This window comes from Vipera berus (assembly GCF_964194415.1).
Source record: "Vipera berus genome assembly, chromosome: 2".
In the NCBI taxonomy this organism is placed as follows: Eukaryota; Metazoa; Chordata; class Lepidosauria; order Squamata; family Viperidae; genus Vipera; species Vipera berus.
In genome coordinates, this window is record NC_138203.1 from 24,981,080 (window position 1) to 24,999,770 (window position 18,691).

An 18,691-nucleotide genomic window follows, 5' to 3' on the forward strand; every position below is an offset into this window, starting at 1 on the left:
AGTTCCTAAAGAAGAAACCTTGTAAATAATTTTAATGTCCTCCTCTAGTGCAGGGTAGGCAATCTTGGCTCTTTTATGACTCAAGGACTTCAACTCCCAGAATTCCTGAGCCAGCATGGCTCAGCTTGGAAACCTCTCTCTTTCCCCTCAGCGTGGCTGGCTCAGGATTTCTGAGAGTTGAAGTCCATGAGTCATAAAAAAGAGCCAAGATTGCCTACTCCTAAAGCCAATAGAGAGAGCTCTTTTTTTGAAAAAAAAAATGAGAAAAAAGCCCAGGTTATGATGCACCCAAAGTCATCAGGGATTACTGTATATCAGGCATCTGCATATTTAACAATAAAGCAAAACAAAGCTATATGCAAATTATTTCGTCTTATTGCCTTTCAACTGCAGAGCAGAAAACTATGCACAGTTACTGCTTTATTTCTGCTTTAGTATCTGTAAGTTTCCTACTGCTGAAGACACATGCCTGTATGAAAATAAAAGAGCAGATTGCTTTTTTGACAAAGAAATTTCTGAATCATATTTTTCAGTCAAAATGCTCAGTAAACATCTTATTCACTTCCATAAACATGCCCCAGGATTCTTTTAAAACAAATTATTATAAGAAAATTCCCACCTGCTGAAATTTAAAGATTTTCTGATATTACCACATTAACTCTTTATTTATTTCTGAATGAAAAATGGATTCTGTACTTGTTTTATCCAGAAACAACAATCTTAAACTAAATCTTCCCACATCTAAGGAAAAAAAATAAGGAACAACCAGGCTAATGGGGAATGTTGACATTTGTGACTCAACACGTCTGAGGACCAGGATAGGAAAGGCTGCTGAAAATTAACAGTCCAAGAAATGCATTTGTTGACTGAAGAATAAGAAAAGGTTTTCCAGAAAAGCAAAATTTCAGATTATTTATTACATTCTCTCAACATGGCTAAAAATTGCAACTGAATAGAGTATTAAGGCAGTCCCACTAAATTCCTGTAAATTTCAGAGATATTGATTTAGCAGTGGGTATACATAGAAAAGGGACGCGGTGGCTCAGTGGGTTAAGACGCTGAGCTTGTTGATCAGAAGGTTGGCAGTTTGGCGGGTCGAATCCCGAGTGCCGCGTAGCAGAGTGAGCGCCTGTTACTCGTCCCAGCTTCTGCCAACCTAGCAGTTTGAAAGCACGTAAAAATGCAAGTAGAAAAATTGGGACCATTACGGTGGGAAGGTAACAGTGTTCCGTGCGCCTTTGGCGTCTAGTCATGCTGGCCACATGACAAGCGCTGGCTCTTCGGCTTTGAAACGGAGATGAGCACCAGCCCCTAGAGTTGGAAACGACTAGCACGCATGTGCGGGGGAACCTTTACCTTTATACATAGAAAACAAACTGCAAAATTTCAAGGCATGGTAATAGATTTCTATTAGGTTCATCAATCCAACAGATTTGGGGTTCTCCAGAGTCTCATCAGTTCAAGTTCTCTGCAGCTTAGGTGCAAGTGGAAGTTTTTTCAAAGCCTAAGTGAATGAAGGGAATGATCTTGGAGAAGAAGTACAATCTTGGACTGGAGCATTAATCATGCTCACATAAAAATTCTGTCTCCCATTTATTGATTTGGCGTTGCAAAAGCTTCTGATAAAGCTTTATCACAGCATAGGATGACAAGGCGGAGTTACAACTGGAGACATAAGAGTTAACTGAATCTGCCAACCCTCACCACAAAACTAAATTTGTCATTCTCTGGGGGGGAAAAAAAGATTCCTACAATTAAGAGAGAACAGAGGATTGAAAATATTGCTTGCACTGGCAAAGACCATTCAGATTATAGAGGCAAATGTACTGTTAAACAGATATGAAATCTTTTCCATATCTTTTAAATATTACATTGCTGATTTGCCTAGATTTCAAGTTTCTGATCCAATTTCTCTGCATAAAAAAATATTACCAGGAATAGATTTGTTTTCCCGGATGATGGTCCTCTTACAGAGTTAATCAATTAAAGGATTCATTACCTGTAGTCGGTAGGAAACCTTATTATCTTTTTCTAACTCTTTGGCTTTTTTCCTTTTCTCACAGCATCTTCTCCATTTTAGTAAGAAGCTAAACAAGGCCAAAAGATCAGTCCTGCCTCTCAGAAATCCCTTCCTCGGAGCTTTTGAAATTAGGCAAAGGGCCACATGTTGCCCAAGATTTTCTAAACATTTCAACTATGTAAAAAAAATATCTCCAACTTAATGCTGAAATAGCATTCAATACAGTATTAGCAAAACCATTTCAAGAATTTAATTATATGCATTACTACATTGTAGTCTTGCAAAGATTGTTCCCAGATGGCAGATAGGAAGTACATCACATTTCTCAAAGGGTGTATGTTTGTCTGCCACTGAATCACTGAGAGAGAAGAGTGATTTGTTATTCCTCTAACAAAGTGCCATTATACACTAGACAGACTTCATTTCAGAATAATGGGACAGACATTGCCCCTAGCATTATGTTTAATTCAAAAATTCAATACTGCCCACTTGACAGTAGCACTTACCAATTAATAGAGTTTGAGAGGGGGGTTTTGCAGGTTAAAATATGGAAATAAACACATGCTCATCTTTTATGTTTTTTTAAGTAAACATAATATAGTAAATTATTTTTATACTGGGATCTAAATCAGGGCTTTTCAACCTTTTCACAAATTATACCACTTTTAACACATGACAATATTTGAATACCGCCAGTGCTTAGCGAGGTGTCAAAAACTTGATGACTAAAAAAAGGGGTGGGGGATTTTGGGTTTTACTGATTAGATTCATTTGTTGCTATAGAAATGGCTAGTTATGAAAAAGTAAAATGTTGAGCTTCAATGTTAATGCTTCCTTCTACTGCTGGTTGAGGAATTCTGGGAGTTGAAGTCCACAGGTCTTAAAGTTGCTAAGTTTGTAGACCCCTGAGCTAGCTGGTCGGCCCTTCTTCCTCTCTCCCTCTCCTCTTCTTCCTCCCTGCCTTCTGAGCTCTCCTTCCACAGTGTAGTAAGAATGCACCCATCCCCCTCAGTCCCTTCACTGTACCCTTAAAGACATAGGAATCAAGCACAAAGCAAGAAAGGCTCACAAAAGCCTCCCAGAACAAAGAAACACTGACTATATTTTTTTTCTCTTTAAACTGCCTCAGGCGTGTCTCAGTTTAAACAATGTAGCAATTGCAAAAAGCGATAACTTTAAATTAAGCTTGTTTACTTACAAAGAAAACTTGCTAAAAGCCATAGACAGACTCAAGATACGGGGGTAAAACTAATTACATTTGTTTAAAGGGATTAAAAGGGATGCGGTGGCTCAGTGGGTTAGGATGCTGAGCTTGTCGATCAGAAGGTCGGCAGTTTGGTGGGTCGAATCCCAAGTGCCGCGTAACAGAGTGAGTGCCTGTTACTCGTCCCAGCTTCTGCCAACCTAGCAGTTTGAAAGCACGTAAAAATGCAAGTAGAAAAATAGGGACCACTACGGTGGGAAGGTAACAGCGTTCCAGGCGCCTTTGGCGTCTAGTCATGACGGCCACATGACCACGGAGACGTCCTCGGACAAGCGCTGGCTCTTCGGCTTTGAAACGGAGATGAGCACCGGCCCCTAGAGTTGGAAATGACTAGCACGCATGTGCGGGGGAACCTTTACCTTTACCTTTTAAAGGGATTAAACCTACAGAAGGCAACACTTCAGACTCATTGCAAGCCTTTGTGAAACAGACTAAAATATTCCAATAACCAAAGCACACAAACCAAGCCTCTAAATTACAAAACTGTATAAAAATCCTTATGGTTATCCATTCAAGCTGCCAGTTGACCAGGAACCCACTGGCTTCTGAAATAAACCCACTCCTTTCCGACATGCTCATCTCCCGGCTTTTCATCAGTGCTAATTGCATTCTCCTGGCTAGAGAAAACGAACCAGGGGACCTTTTCTTCCAGCAACAGCTGCTGCTTCTTCCCTGTCTCTTTTTCCTCCCTGCCTGCTGAGCTCTCCTTCCACAGCTTCTTCTCCGTCCCCTTCTTTCCCTGTGGTCTTTTTTCCCCTTTCCCACCAAAACCACCTCCTTTTATATACTCTCCTCTCCTCCCCCCACCTTTTTCTTCAGCTCACCTCCAGCTCCGCGCTGCTTCTGGAAGTGCCAATCAGCTGGAGCCCTGCCAGAGCTCCTGGGGTTTCTGCTGAGCCCCGACAGTCCTGCAGCTCCAGCTGCCTCTCTCTCAGGCTTGGGTCGCTTTGGCTCATTTCCCTCCCCCGCTACACTTCTCTAGGAAGGTCATGTACCACCTGCCATGTGCCAAAGTACCACAGGTGGTACACATACCACTGGTTGAAAAGCCCTGATCTAAATGTTTAATGTTTAAATAGGGACACAGTGGCTCAGTGGGTTAGGACGCTGAGCTTGTCGATCAGAAGGTTGGCAGTTTGGCAGGTCGAATCCCGAGTGCCGCGTAACAGATTGAGCGCCTGTTACTCGTCCCAGCTTCTGCCAACCTAGCAGTTCGAAAGCACGTAAAAATGCAAGTAGAAAAATAGGGACCACTACGGTGGGAAGGTAACAGCGTTCCGTGTGCCTTTGGCACCTAGTCATGCCAGCCACATGACCACGGAGATGTCCTCGGACAAGCGCTGGCTCTTCGGCTTTGAAACAGAGATGAGCACCGCCCCCTAGAGTCAGAAACGACTAGCATGCATGTGCGGGGGAACCTTTACCTTTACCTTAAATGTTTAATGAAGCCAAATAAGTAGCAATTCTATTGTTCTGAATTTATAAAAACACAGAATGACAGCCTTACAAATTTGAACAGAACCCTGTCATATTTCATTTTATTGTTGGACCGCCCTGTTCCACAATGAATTAGTTATAGTACATGTGCACATTGTACTATCAAAAATTGCAGGTCAAATATATGTATCAATGCTGAATTTGCACAGCTGCATTCATGCACATTTCCAGGATAAGTCAATGTCATGGAGGATCTTGAGGTGAATCTACCAATTACTTAGATTATAGAACTATGATTGTGGTACTTTTTCCACTATTTTTTTTTACAAGTCCTGTTTTTTATTGAAAACGTTTTAAGCAAAAGCAACCCCAGTAAATAAAAGTTCTTCATAGCTATCCAGATTCAGCACCAAAACTGAAGCTAGGTTATCAAAGCTAGATTATCAAATGTGTTCTGCAGTTCTATTAGTTTACAGCAAAATGTAATGGGTTGAAATGTAAAGCAAAATAACTCAAGATTCAAATCTCACAAGATGAATGCAAACAATGTGCCATAACTTTACTGCCCAATTTTTAGAAGCTAAGGCAGGGGTCTTCAAACTTGGCCCTTTTATGACTTGTGGACTTCATCACCCAGAATTCCTCAGCCAGCGTGCCTCCTCCTGGATGTAGATGGATGTTTCAAATGGATATCTCAAATATTTAGACACATTTGGGAGGTGTTTTCCCAATCCATTACCTTTAATTTGTTACATTTATTTTATACTATAACCATTGGTCATTCTCCATCTCAAAATTTCAGGAGACCATGCTGATTCTGTTATTTTCAATGATAGTCAAAGGGTATTCAAGGAACCAAAATAAGAGGGTTCTGGAACTGTTGATCAGCTCATGATAAGCCACACTTTTTAAAAACAAAACAAAAAAACCCAGTCAAGCTTTGCTACTTGTTAATCAACATTGTCAAATAGATAATCAAACTCTTACAGTTTCATAAAATCATGACCCTGCTTACCATGATGCATAATATCCTACAGGCTCTTGTGTCATAAAGAAATTGGATAACTTTACCAAACTTTCTCTTATATTCACACTAACTATGAAAATAACCACAATTAAGACATCACTAATCTCCTGCTGGAAGTTTATCCTTTTAAATTTTATAAATGTCTATCTTGAAAGTAAATAGTAGTCTACTGTAATGAAATACAACACTCTGCAAAAAAATACCATTAGTTATTGGTTCTCTATGGTGGCTAGTAAACAATGATAACTGATTTAGAGAATATAACATAGAGAACAGAACAAAACATTACTTAAACATAAAGATACACAAAGATAATATAAATGCTGTTTAGTTTTCAAATATTCCAATTTGTCTGCTTTTTGAAATAAAGTCCTTTGGTCCTTTACTTTCTCTTTTGGTGTCAATGGAGATAAAAAGTTCTGTTACTTGCTCTTCTGGTGGCCTCAACCATTGTCAACTGTTAATTGTTAACATGGCTGCACTACAAGGAAAGTCCAGAGTCCCTTTGTAGGGGAGGAAAATTTAATGAATTAATTAATAAGGAAAGCACCTAATGGGTTCACTAAATCATAGATTCTTCTTCAATTTCTTAAGAGATGTTTAATTATTGTGAATTCACATCATTTTAATACTTTAATTAGCTTTATTATAGTTTACTATGCCCGATAAATACACAATTTGGTATTGTGGCATAGTTTATTTCTCAACAATAAATATAAATATACTATTTTGTTAATTCTTATGTCTGTGAATGTATTTGAACATTTGATCTTCAATATAAATGCCAATATCATTTCATATCTTTCTTACATGTTTCTTTATGTGAAACAACACATAAAGATTCCAAATATCAGTGAAACCTGAAGCAGCCCCTAAAACCTCTACTTCCTATTCATATCCATTTCTCTCCTTTTACTCCATAGACTGTTACTGTTTTTTGTCTTCAAATCAGTATTGGCTCCTGGTTTGGACTAGTCCTTTTAATTTTCTTGGTAAGATTTTCAGAAGTGATTTACCATTGCCTTCATCCTAAGGCAGAGAGAGAAAGAGTGAGTCAAAGTCACACAGCTGACTATGTGCCTAAAGTAGGACCAATCTTACAGTCTCCTGATTTATAACCTGGTACCTTAACTATTTACATGGTTACACGCTATGTTTAGAAAAACATAAATCCACTTTTTCTGGTATCATTTATCTAGCTATATATCCCTATTATCATTTCCACAAATCTTGCCTTTACTTATTCTCAGACTCATATTAAATATATTCTATCATTTTAGGTCCAGTGATGTTGTCTCAAAACTGTTAATGTCACCATGCTGTCCACCCATTTTATTGTTTTTTCAATTCCATAGTTTTCCTCTGCTATATTTTAGCCCAGACATCATTTCCATCACATACTGTTTCCTCAGATCCCTCTGTGTCTTTCATCACATGCTTCACAGAAAATACATGTACTGTTGCAAGTCTTATCTACAAAAAACTGAAATATGAGCATCCTAAAATAATTGTTTTAGCAGGAGCTTATAAACTTCCCATCACCTCAACTTCTTTAAGCTGTTCAAATGAACAGGTCAAAATGTAACATGCTATAGAGTAGATTCTACAAAGGTCTTTGGAGCACCTGCACCTGTCTGCAACTCTAAAGAAGCTGTGGGTTTTCCCAGGAACGTGGGGCAGCTGTAGACAGACAGATGGTCTCACACCCTAGGAGGCACCTTTTCCAAATTACTTCTAAAAGGCTGCTCATTCCTACTATAGATCAGATTTTATTGGGTGACTCTATTCTATCAAATAGAGCATGCCAACCTTTAGATGGCCATGCAATCTAAATGAATATAAGCAAGAAAAAATGTTCAACGTATATCACTCTTGATTTATTCTCCTCAGATGAATTATTTCTCAGAAGAAATAATATTGAATTCAGAATGTCCACTTCTGATTGCATCCAAAGTCTTTAAAAAAAACTCCAGGATATGACAAATGACAACTGGCATTTACTTTGTTTTTAAAACAACCCTTATTCATTCTCAAGGTGACAGCTTCATTAATACTGTACTGAATATAGATAGCCACACAAGTCATTAGCATCTGAGGTAGCCTAGCTCAAAATGCATACCGGATACTAATATATGTCATAGAAGCTCAATGGCTTATTTAGATCAGTGGTCTGTTGATTTACATGAGCCTGACATGACTTAGTAAATAGATCAATCAAGGAATAATAATAATAAAGAAGGTAGAAACTGCAGGGCTGGGTAAGATGTATAAATTACTATCTTGGCCAAGGAAATTGAAAACCTTGCAGCAGTGAGGAGTTCCAGTCCAGATAATCTTAATCAACTTAGTTCTATATAGCTTATTAGGATATTTTCATAATATCAGTTATACTTAATCAATAAGATAGTAAAACAGAAATCATTTATATTTTTAACCACAACATGCTATCAATATCTCAAAAGTTATATAATGGATAACAAAAAGGTAAATAATTAATAAACAGAATCATATCCCAGTGAATCATGTGCAATGGTACTCTGTAGACACAAAAGAAGAAGAAAAATCAAAACCCCCAAACAAAATAAAAAATGGTTAAATACAAACTTAGTACTGATGGGAGAATGAATACCTAGATAAAAATCAAGCTACCCAGAATGGACAAGTTTGCGACATACACAAATCTGTGAACTGACAAGGGAAAAAAACCCCTCTGAACAGGCAATTAAAAGGGGGGAGCACACAGCCCAGATGGGTTTTCAATGGAGTATATTTTCAATGGGTATCTATAAGAGCTTCCTAGACAGCATTATAGAACCATTCAGACAAAGGTTCTTGGATGCCATTCAAAACAAAGTCTGCATTATAGTAATTAGCAGAAAATGGAATGCTTAATTAACTGGGAAAAAGCCTACACTTTGCTCATCATACAGCCCCATCAATTGATCTATTTGGATGCCAAGAAAACAGCTAAAGTCTTGGCTCTAAGACTGCAAAGATTTTTTCCCCCAAATTAATAAACCAAAGCCAAATTGATTTGATCCAAAAAGTCATTGCTCCTAAGCCACCCATAATAAGGACTGGGGCTTCCAATCTAATCTAAAAATCTAGCTTCTTCCCTAATATATCACAACTGAAAATTTGGAATTTAATGTACTAAAGAAATAATATGCACAGATGAACAACAGGGCATTGTGTAAACAAAGCCTTTTTTTGAAGCTTAAAGTAGATTTAAGTTGCTCCCACTTGGTTTGTAACAATAAAGATATCCACATATGATAAACCTGTGTGGGGACAAATGGGAACACTAGAATAAGAAGATAATTTTTCAGAAGCATATTTCTAAAGTCTAATTTAACATCGAAGAAGTCTCATTGCAAGGAGATAATTGTGATAATTCCAGAACTTTAAACATACATATGATAATTCCTTTATTTGGATGACATTTTATAAGCACATATAGAAAATAAACTATATTTCCTGAGTATTCATTTCTTTGATGTCTGAATCATTTTGTTTAATAATTAAATATGTTAAATTTCTTCCCAAAGTAAGCTTTTCTCTTGTGAGATGTCTATAATGCAAATCAGTGTATTTCCAAAATTTAGTTTATTTTGTTACAATAAAAAAGTCAGATTTTAAAGATAAATGGAAACAACTGAATAATGCAATTATAAGCTTATTCTTAAGTACACTGTAAAACTAGTATGACTGAAAAGGAAATCAGACCATTTTTTCAGATAAGCGAACAGTGTTGTGATTTTGCGTAAGTTTCAAATAGTTACATGTAGTTCTTTTCCTGATGGCTTGGATAAATAATTTACATCATACAATTTTAACAGTGCCCCACACAGTTTGGAAACCCTGCATATAACTCCCACAAGTGAACATCACAAACAGCTGTTTGTGGAATCTTCTTGGCTCTTACAACATTTGAGGCAAGAAATTCTATAACTATTACTCAACATTTATACAGCTTGTCAGATTGAAAATGCTTCGGTAATCATTATTTTTGAAATAAATCACAATTATGCCAATAGTAAAACCTTGAATCCATTGATGACAAGTAACTACTCAGTATTGTGCCTATATAAAATTAACAAATAAGGCTGAATTTTAAAGTACTATACCTCCTAGAAGCAAGATAAGAATGACTTCATCTAATATGAATCTGCCCAAATACTAGTATCAGCATTACCAAGGAAATACATTCAGATGCATGCAAAGACATGGCCTCTCAATGCATTGTTTGCCATTCAAACAAGTTGCTCCCTGGTTTTCAGAAAAACACGTTCAGAGTTGCTGTTACCAGGGGAAAAGACAAAGAATCAGAAGCACATCTGAAAACAGATTCAGAGGTTTTCACTCTTTTTATATACTACATTTTGTTTCACTTTTTGCTTTTCATACCATGAAAAACAAAAAAAAACAGAAATGTGACTAATAAGACCAAAATCTTTGCTCAGATAGAACCCATTGTTTCAATAAAAGGGTTATTTTCTACCCATAATTTGCTTTGTGCATTAACCACAGAGAATATTACAACTAATTAGGAATTAATACATATCTTCATATAATCTGTATACTTAATTAAAGATACTTCTTTACCTCTTATGAGTGGAATCATTTTTGATCCTGCTGTAAAATCAGACTGAATCTATGGTTTAAATTTTTTAATGTCCTTGGATATGAAAAGCTGTCACATTTATCTAGTTGTTATATTTCTACACTTTGTACATTTGTTCAGTATATTCAACAGTGATTTATAGCAATTCTCAATAGATTCAAACAGATTTTTCCCAGTCCTATACTGGAATGTTAGTGATTGTCAACTTTTCATATGAAGTAATATCATTAAAAATTCAATGTCAGGTTTACTGAGGTTTGAATTTTCAAGAAGTGAATATTGGCTATCATTGAATGTATATAGACTGTTAAGTTAATGTAAGAGTAAATTAAAATATCATGCATTTAATATCTATAACCATTTTTTTGGTTGCATACTGTATGTCAAATTTTTGCATCTGGGAGACAAAATGTAAAGAAATGTAAAGATGGTATGTGTCAGGTAAGTCATACCTCAGTAATACAATCTTGATCACTAAAAAAGGAAATACTTGAGGGATATAAAGCCACATTACATTTGGCAATTTTGATCCAAAAATGTCACATTTTTAACAAAGAAAATCCAGAATTTAATAAATTATTATTTAGAAAATAAAGCATCCTATTTTTTTAATAAGCTTAACTACAACTAATTTCCTCAATGGTAAGAAATTTCGCAAAATCATAAAGTTGGAATGGGTAATTTGGGTCACTGAGGCCAACTCCCTGCTCAGTGTATGAATCCAAATAAAATCTTGCCAGCAGATGGCTGTCCAGGTTCTGCAAGAACACATAGAACTAAGAGCAAACCCTCACCTATCCTGGTAATTCATTCCACTATCAGGCTATTTTTCTGTAACTTAAATCCATTGTTCTATGTCCTGCCTCTGAAATAAAAAAAGAAGAGTTCTTGATCTTCTGTGTGACAAGCCTTCAGGAGTTGAACTGTGTAATCATATTTCTCCATTAATTGTTTTTTTTCTAGGGTAAACAGTTGTTTTACTCTTTCTTCATAATTTCTATTGCCCTGATCATTTTCTTTGCCCTTCTCTGAATTTGTTACAACTGCTTTTAATCCTCCTTAAATTGGTATCAGAAATGGACAGTTTGAGGTAAGAGCTAACCAAATCTAGAGATGTGCTAAATGGAAGCTTTAACAAGTAAAAATATAATACTTTTAAATAAATTTTAATAACCATCTTGTTAGAAATGTTAAGGATGTTGGAAAAGAAGGCAGTAAGATAAAAGTAGAGAAACTCCACACATATTTTTTTTTAAAAAAACCCCAATACACATAGGCAATCTTTGGTGTGGATTTAAAAGTATCTTTTCTTCATTCATTAATAACTATGTTCATCCAAAATTTATAGATTCTATATATGCATAAGATATACATACAGTCATGACTTTCCCATTATTGCATTCAAACAATTAGTAACACAAAAGTTCTTACAGTACTAAACATACCTCTTGTGCTGATCGAGCAGCTGGCTTGTCTTGATGATTGGCCAATATTAAAAATGGCAAAGTGCATAATTGTGGATGCTGCAGCGCAGAATGCAGTTCATTCCTAGCAATTTCTAAATCATCTTCTGAAGAAGCACTGTCTAATACAAATATTACTCCTTGAGATCCTTGATAGTAACGACTCCAGTATTTTCTGATATTGTCAGCCCCTTTGGCAATTACCAAACAAAAAATATTAATCAGATGACATACAGCACAGAATTACATACATCTTGTTTAAACATATCAAACTGGCTCTCCCTTACTACCCATATCTCTAAAAATATTTATTTCTGCCAATTTTTTTCAGTGATTATATTTTTCAGCTATAGCTTTTTCATCTTTGAAAAAACAAAATTAAAATTCACAATCTTGCTTTTTTTGATCTCAATTCCTTTACTTCTCTCTGAAACTTATGCTGACTCCTCTTCTATGCGTTATTTAATCAATTTGCATTATCCAGCAAAGAAATTTTGTTTTTATGGAACTTCTCAGCACTAAATTGGGACAAAGGGAGATGTAGCCTTCCTTTAACTCATATATTATTTTTACAGCTAGAATTAGTGGACGCTGGGTGGAGTAGGGAGAATGTATCTCAAGACTGTAATAAGAGAAGATAAGAATTTGGCGGGTTGTTAAACAGGAGGGAAAGTTTGAATTTTAAACTAATTGGAGAATGTGATTTATGATGTTAAATTAAGGGAGGGAATTGTGTTTGATAAGATGTGTTCAGGGGAGGAGAATTCAGATCTTGGCTTCTAATATGTGAAGCTATGTGAGTATAAAAGCTATGTGAGTATAAAAGATTCTTTAAGGTAAACAATGCCTTGAAGTTCTTTGAAGTACTGCATTTGTCAGAACCATGACAGTCTTCATAAAACATAGTTGAATATCCAGAATAAAGCACTTTACAGGTAGACGTCTAGTTATGATATTTAGCATCCTTCCAAGGTTGGTAAAATGAGGACCCAGATTATTCAGGGGCAATATGCTGACTCTGTAAACTGCTTAGAGAGGGCTATAAAGTATATAAGTCTAAGTGCCACTGCTGTTTATGGCCCGTACTATTGCTGTTTATGGCCTTTGTAAAATTTTGGCCACCCTCTATAGTCATATGACCAGATTTTGTAATTGGCAACCTGTTCACATTTATAACCAGTTCCCAAGTGCTCCATGATCATGTGAACGCTATCTGCAATATTTTCTGCTTTCTTCCCAAAAAGTCAATGGGGAAGCCTGTTGAAAGGATTCCCTCTCCTCTCTGGGGGCTGGCTGAAAGAACTGCCTCCTGAGTGAAGCTCAGACCCTCCAATGGACTGCAGAAATGGGGATTGCATCCAGGAGCTGTAAGCTTCATTTTTGCAGCACACTGGAGGTATTCTCTTCCATGCATGGAGGGAAGCTTGGCTACTCCATCAGGCTGCAGAAAATGGGGCTTGTAGCCTGAAAATCCAAGCTCTGTTTTTGCACTCTGGCCCAACTCCTCCACTCAGCTGCAGAAGTGGGGCTCACATCCTGAACCTCTAGGTTCCACTTCTGTAGCCTGCCTGAGGCATACTCTTCTACCCTTCTAGAATAATGGAGCTAGAAAAAAGATTTCTATTCTTCAGAAGGAATGGCGATCACTAGCTTTCCAGTCCTAGGAAGGCCCTTTCTCCAAATCACATGATTTGGAAAGGAGCCTTTCAATGATTGTGAGAACAGGACCCATTTGCAGGATGGCACAAGGCAGTTTTGATAGAAAGGGTATGTCTCACATTAGAATAGAATAGAGCTGGAAGGGACCTTGGAGGTCTTCTAGTCCAGTCCCCTGCTCAAGCAAGAGAACCTATACCACCTCAGACAAGTGACTGTCTAGCCTCTTCTTAAAAATCTCCAGTGATGGAGCGTCCACAATTTCTGGAGGCAAGCTGTTTCACTGGTTAATTGTCCTCACTGTCAAGAAGTTTCTCCTTAATTCTAGGTTGCTTCTCTCTTTGATCGGTTTCCAACTATTGTTTCTTGTCCTGCCCTCTGGTGCTTTGGTGAATAACATGACCCCCTCTTCTTTGTGGCAGCCCCTCAAATACTGGAATACTGCTATCATGTCTCCCCTATTTCTTCTTTTCTTTAGACTAGCCAAATCCAAGTCCCGCAGCCGTTCCTCGTATGTTTTAGTCTCCAGGCCTTTGATCATCTTGGTTGCTCTTCTCTGAATTTTTTCCAAACTCTCAACATATTTTTTTGTGATATAGTTACTGATATTAGCTGAAGTTACCTGCAGCTGCAGAAAAAGGTGAAGATAAGTGAACCTGGACATGATGGGGTAAAGAGAGGGGCCTCTCCCCAGCACTCAGTATAACAAATTGCACGATCACTTAACAACCACAAGTGGCAGAATTGGGATTGTGGTTGTTGGGTGAAGTGTTACATGGGCAACTGATTTAATGACCGCTTTGCTCAATGACAAAGATTCCAGTCCCCGTTTTGAACGTAAGCAGCTCTAAGAAGAATTTTCTCTTTCTGATAATTATGAATGAATTATCAGATAGAAGAATGTCTTGCAGTTCTCCAAGCACCTGAAGAGTTCCCCTTCTAATAGACCTTCTATTGTCTGGAATTTTTACATGACACTTATCTAATTATTTCAAGAAATATAAATTTCATCCTATCATGTAACATAAAGCCTCCTTTTTAATGTCTTTTTTCTGTTAAGCTGTTATAGTGTCATCTCTGCCAAATCTTATACATGGCTTTGATTAAAACTATTATTTCTTGTACTTTATTTTGATAGTAATACCTCTCTTGGAAACTCACACTATTATATCTAGCCACCATCAACAACAATTCCTTATCTCTTTTTTAAAAGTCAATTTGCCTGCTTCAACCTTTCACTATTTAAACATTTTCCTCACTTTCTGCCTGAGATGAATTTACTTTAGATTGTACCAGGCAGTGACTACACCTAGTGGTGAAAAGGTATTTGATAAATATTAAAACTATTACTTATTGTCATAAATCAAGTCACAAAGGAATCAAATGCTACCATCAGTTATGCATATTATATGTACTGTTCTTTACCTCCAAGTTCTTTTACATTCAAGATTGCATTCTGGAACGGCACTGCTTTTATGCTAAAACCTGAAAATAGAAATAAATAAAAAATAACTTTTTTTCCAGTTGACAGATTATCCAAAGCAGTACATTTGTTCACTGTAACATTATTTTCCTTAGTTTAACCTATTACCATTTTGTCAGCTTAAGTTAATAAATTCAAATTGCTAATAATTGTTACCATGAGTTATATAACTGTTAGATAAAAAAATAAAAGTACGCAAATGCATTTTGCATTATTTTAATTCAAAAGTCCTTGGTTGTTTACTTGCAGATATATCAGTACCCAAATAGTAACATCAGTGCTAGGAAGTGTGGGATTTTCTTCCTTATATATATAAACAGTTTTTGACTTGCAACTATAAATGAGACTGGAATTTTGGCTACTGAGCGAAGCAGTTACTAATCAAGACCTCATGTCATTGATTCATTCAATGAGTGCAATCCTGGCACTCCGGGTTGCAGTTGTTAATTGATCTCTTGCATTTAATGCCTATAATTGAAAAAGCAAAACAAAACATCAGTTCACCTGTAGTGGACACTATATTTTCTCTATTTTCACTGCAGAGCTGGGACAACAGGCTTGTCTTGCCAGAGCCACTGAGACCTATGCAAACCAAGTCATATTCTGGTCGTGGAGGTGGAGGTCCTTTGCAGCAAAGGGCTCGAAAACACTGTTGAGAAAACATCAAGAAAGATTGTTCACCTTTTTATAAGTAACAAGAAAAGGAGGAAATAATATTTGCAAGACAGTATATTTGATTACCCAGAATCAAAATGTCTATGGTTAAAGGAGAAGAGCATCCTGGTTTTGCTACACTATTAGACAGAAAGGGTAATTCAGTTCTGCAATCTCTATCCCAAATGCATTACCTTAGGATTGCTTTGTTAATGTTTCAAAAGGCTTAGTATGCCACTGTCTTGAAAGAGAAATGGATACTATTCATGGAAATGCAAAAAGTTTCCCATGGCCCAGTCTATATATTTTTTTATTAAACCATGAAAGCAACTAATTCATTTCCTTCACAATCAATAGTTGTGGTACTCACTAAAAGGATTCCACTAATTATTGAAAGATAGATATGACTTTCCAATGAATCATCAATCAATGAGGAAAGCACTTCTTCTATAGGTCACACATCAGATCTGCATTGCCTAGTTCTCCCTTATTTTAATCTTTTCATGTCAAAGTTCTACATGAGAATAACTATCTACCAGCTTCCAACACAGTATGTTCAGACTCAAACCAAAGACACCAATAATAGATCTCTATACCACTGTTACATAACCAAAAGCTTGGGGGAAAGCATGAAATATTTAACAGAAATATCTTAAGGGATTATTTCAGCAAGCCTTTTAAAGGGAACAACTCAACATGTTGAATTTTCGAATAATTTCAAGTCTGCTGTTGTCACTTATTAACATATAGTTATCAGCCATTTTTGTGAAAGAAATGTTATGCAACATGAAACAATGTGCCTACAACTAAACTAGCATTCTTCTAAAATTTGAGCAGGAAACTCATTAAACCTTGGCTCCTTTAGAGCTGGGGTCCTCAACCTTGGCAACTTTAAGACTTGTGGACTTCAACTCCCAGAATTCCTCAGCCAGCTTTGCTGCATTGAAGTCCACAAGTCTTAAAGTTGCCAAGTTTGAGGACCCCTGCTTTAGAGGGCTTTGGGAGCAAATATGTTTGACTAAAGGCCTTTAATTTTTTATTTAATTGAAACACCTTTATGCCACTTTTAGTTATTAGTTTCTAAGTAATCTATCCTGAGCAGCAACAAATATATAACAATACAATTATAAAAATATATATCAAATATAAATGCCATCAACCATGATTATATTCTTAGACATAAAATCCGTGACCCCGCATATGAGAAAACATAAAAATTCATCCCATACAGAGTTACCCATATCCATGCATGCTTTTCAATACATCCTGATTATTAAAAGTGAGGGCATGATCCTTATCTTCGATGGGAAGGTGTTCCATAGGAGAGGAGTTCTGTAAAGAATGCTGGCTTGTTGTAGGGAAGGGTGTTATCAGTAAGCATTTCTTTTGCGGCACACCTTAGGGAAACACAGGCCCTAAGTCATGCAGACTTTATAAGCTATCACCTGCACCCTGAAGTACAATCCGAAACAAGCCAATCACCAGGGCACTCCTGGAATACTGATGTGACATGGAATACACTACTGGCTTGCCCTGCTTAACATTAATATTTTGCACTAATTGCAGATTGCAGGAGATTTTCACGGGCAGCCCCATGCAGAATGTGTTGGAGTAGTCCACTTCATAGAATAGAAGTGCAGCCATCACTTCTATTCCAGAAAAGCCGCAATGTGTTTCAGGTTTGTTTATTCCCCTCATGCGTATGTTTATGTTGACTGCATGTTTTTTTTTAAAAAAATTGCTTTTTATATTTTATTTAGTCATTTGTTTTTGTCTTGTGATGCTTTTAACCTTCTTCTTGCCTGTGATAAACAACATGACTTCAAACTGTTTATAGATTACCAAACATTTCTATGATGCAAACATTATTGCAAGAATCATTGGTTTAATATTGACATGTACGTCATTCATGTCAGGCAAGCAAATGGATCTGCACTTTTCAAATGTGTACAAAAATACTATGTCAGACTTCTTTTGCTTACTGTAGGTACCGCTGAATAAATTTATGTGGTAACAAGGAAAAAATGTGTGTGGGGGGAGGTGTTTAACATAGTGAACCCATATACCATGGTTTGCTCATTTTCTCTCTCTCTCTTTGTCTACTTATTTAAACACAGAACACATAGAAATGCATACATGTAAAAATACGTCCACACATATACTTGCAGAAACATATAATTGGTAACAGTGTGATAATATTGAATTAAATAAACATGGTCTATCGATTAACATCAAAAACAATTCCCCCAAAATTGACCAAATTCCTTGGAAGTTCTCTTCCATGCCATTTTATTAAGAAAAATATTCACTTAAATCATTAAAATAATACATATCAAAAATTAATTACTGCAGATCACTGTAGATTTATCCTTCCAGTGTCATATAATAATTCTTTTGGCTATCCCCCATGCACAATAAGTTCACAATTCTTGATAACTAATAGATTCCAAATACTGAGACAAGAGCCAACAAGGACATGTGCATCTCCTTGACATTCAACAAGCAATCTAAAATCATGTTAAAAACCCAAGTGGATTTCAATCCAAAATGTGACAATAAAAGAACAGACCTAGTTTTTGCAGTTCCATTTTCTGAAATCTATCTCCAAAGGAAGGCTACTGCAGCTAACTCATATTAAACATACTTTGCAATATCCAATATTTGCAGAATAAAAGTTTATGCAGCACTAACCCCATCCTAAGATCAAAAACAGATAGTATAAATTATTTTAAGCAACCTATTATTGATTTTCCAAAAGAAGGATGTTCCAGGTTATTATTCCAAAAATTGTCTTAATAATTAATATCAATTTCATCAAATTCCTTCAACTTTTACAAAAAGTTTTGCTGGCTTAGGAGCCTTAACTGTTTCCTCCAAAACCTCTACCAGATGTGGAACTTCAGAGACCACAATAGTATCAACAATAATCCAAATAACAAATGCTGAATTGAATAAATTGCCAAAAATTCTTTTAAAATCAAACTTAAGTCTTACAAAAGATTTAAAATTGCTGCATCAGAACTAAATTGGTCAAAATAATATAATTATGAGATATCCAGTTCC

The 18,691-nt window shown here is 36.3% G+C and overlaps 1 protein-coding gene across 4 annotated transcripts in view; it reads right to left on the minus strand.

The window, feature by feature from the left end:
• The window catches only part of ARL15 (ARF like GTPase 15), a 163,493-nt gene that overhangs the window by 87,208 nt on the left and 57,594 nt on the right, over positions 1-18,691 (minus strand). For 3 of the 4 annotated variants that reach the window (XM_081321905.1, XM_081321903.1, XM_081321904.1), the window contains exons 2-4: positions 15,479-15,623; positions 14,917-14,976; positions 11,818-12,026 (exon numbers count right to left, since the gene is read on the minus strand). In XM_081321905.1, coding sequence (XP_081178031.1) covers positions 11,818-12,026; positions 14,917-14,976; positions 15,479-15,623 — 414 coding nt within the window. Of the gene's footprint in view, positions 1-5,940; positions 6,778-11,817; positions 12,027-14,916; positions 14,977-15,478; positions 15,624-18,691 lie in introns of those variants that run through there. The other variant, XM_081321906.1, reaches the window with a different exon arrangement.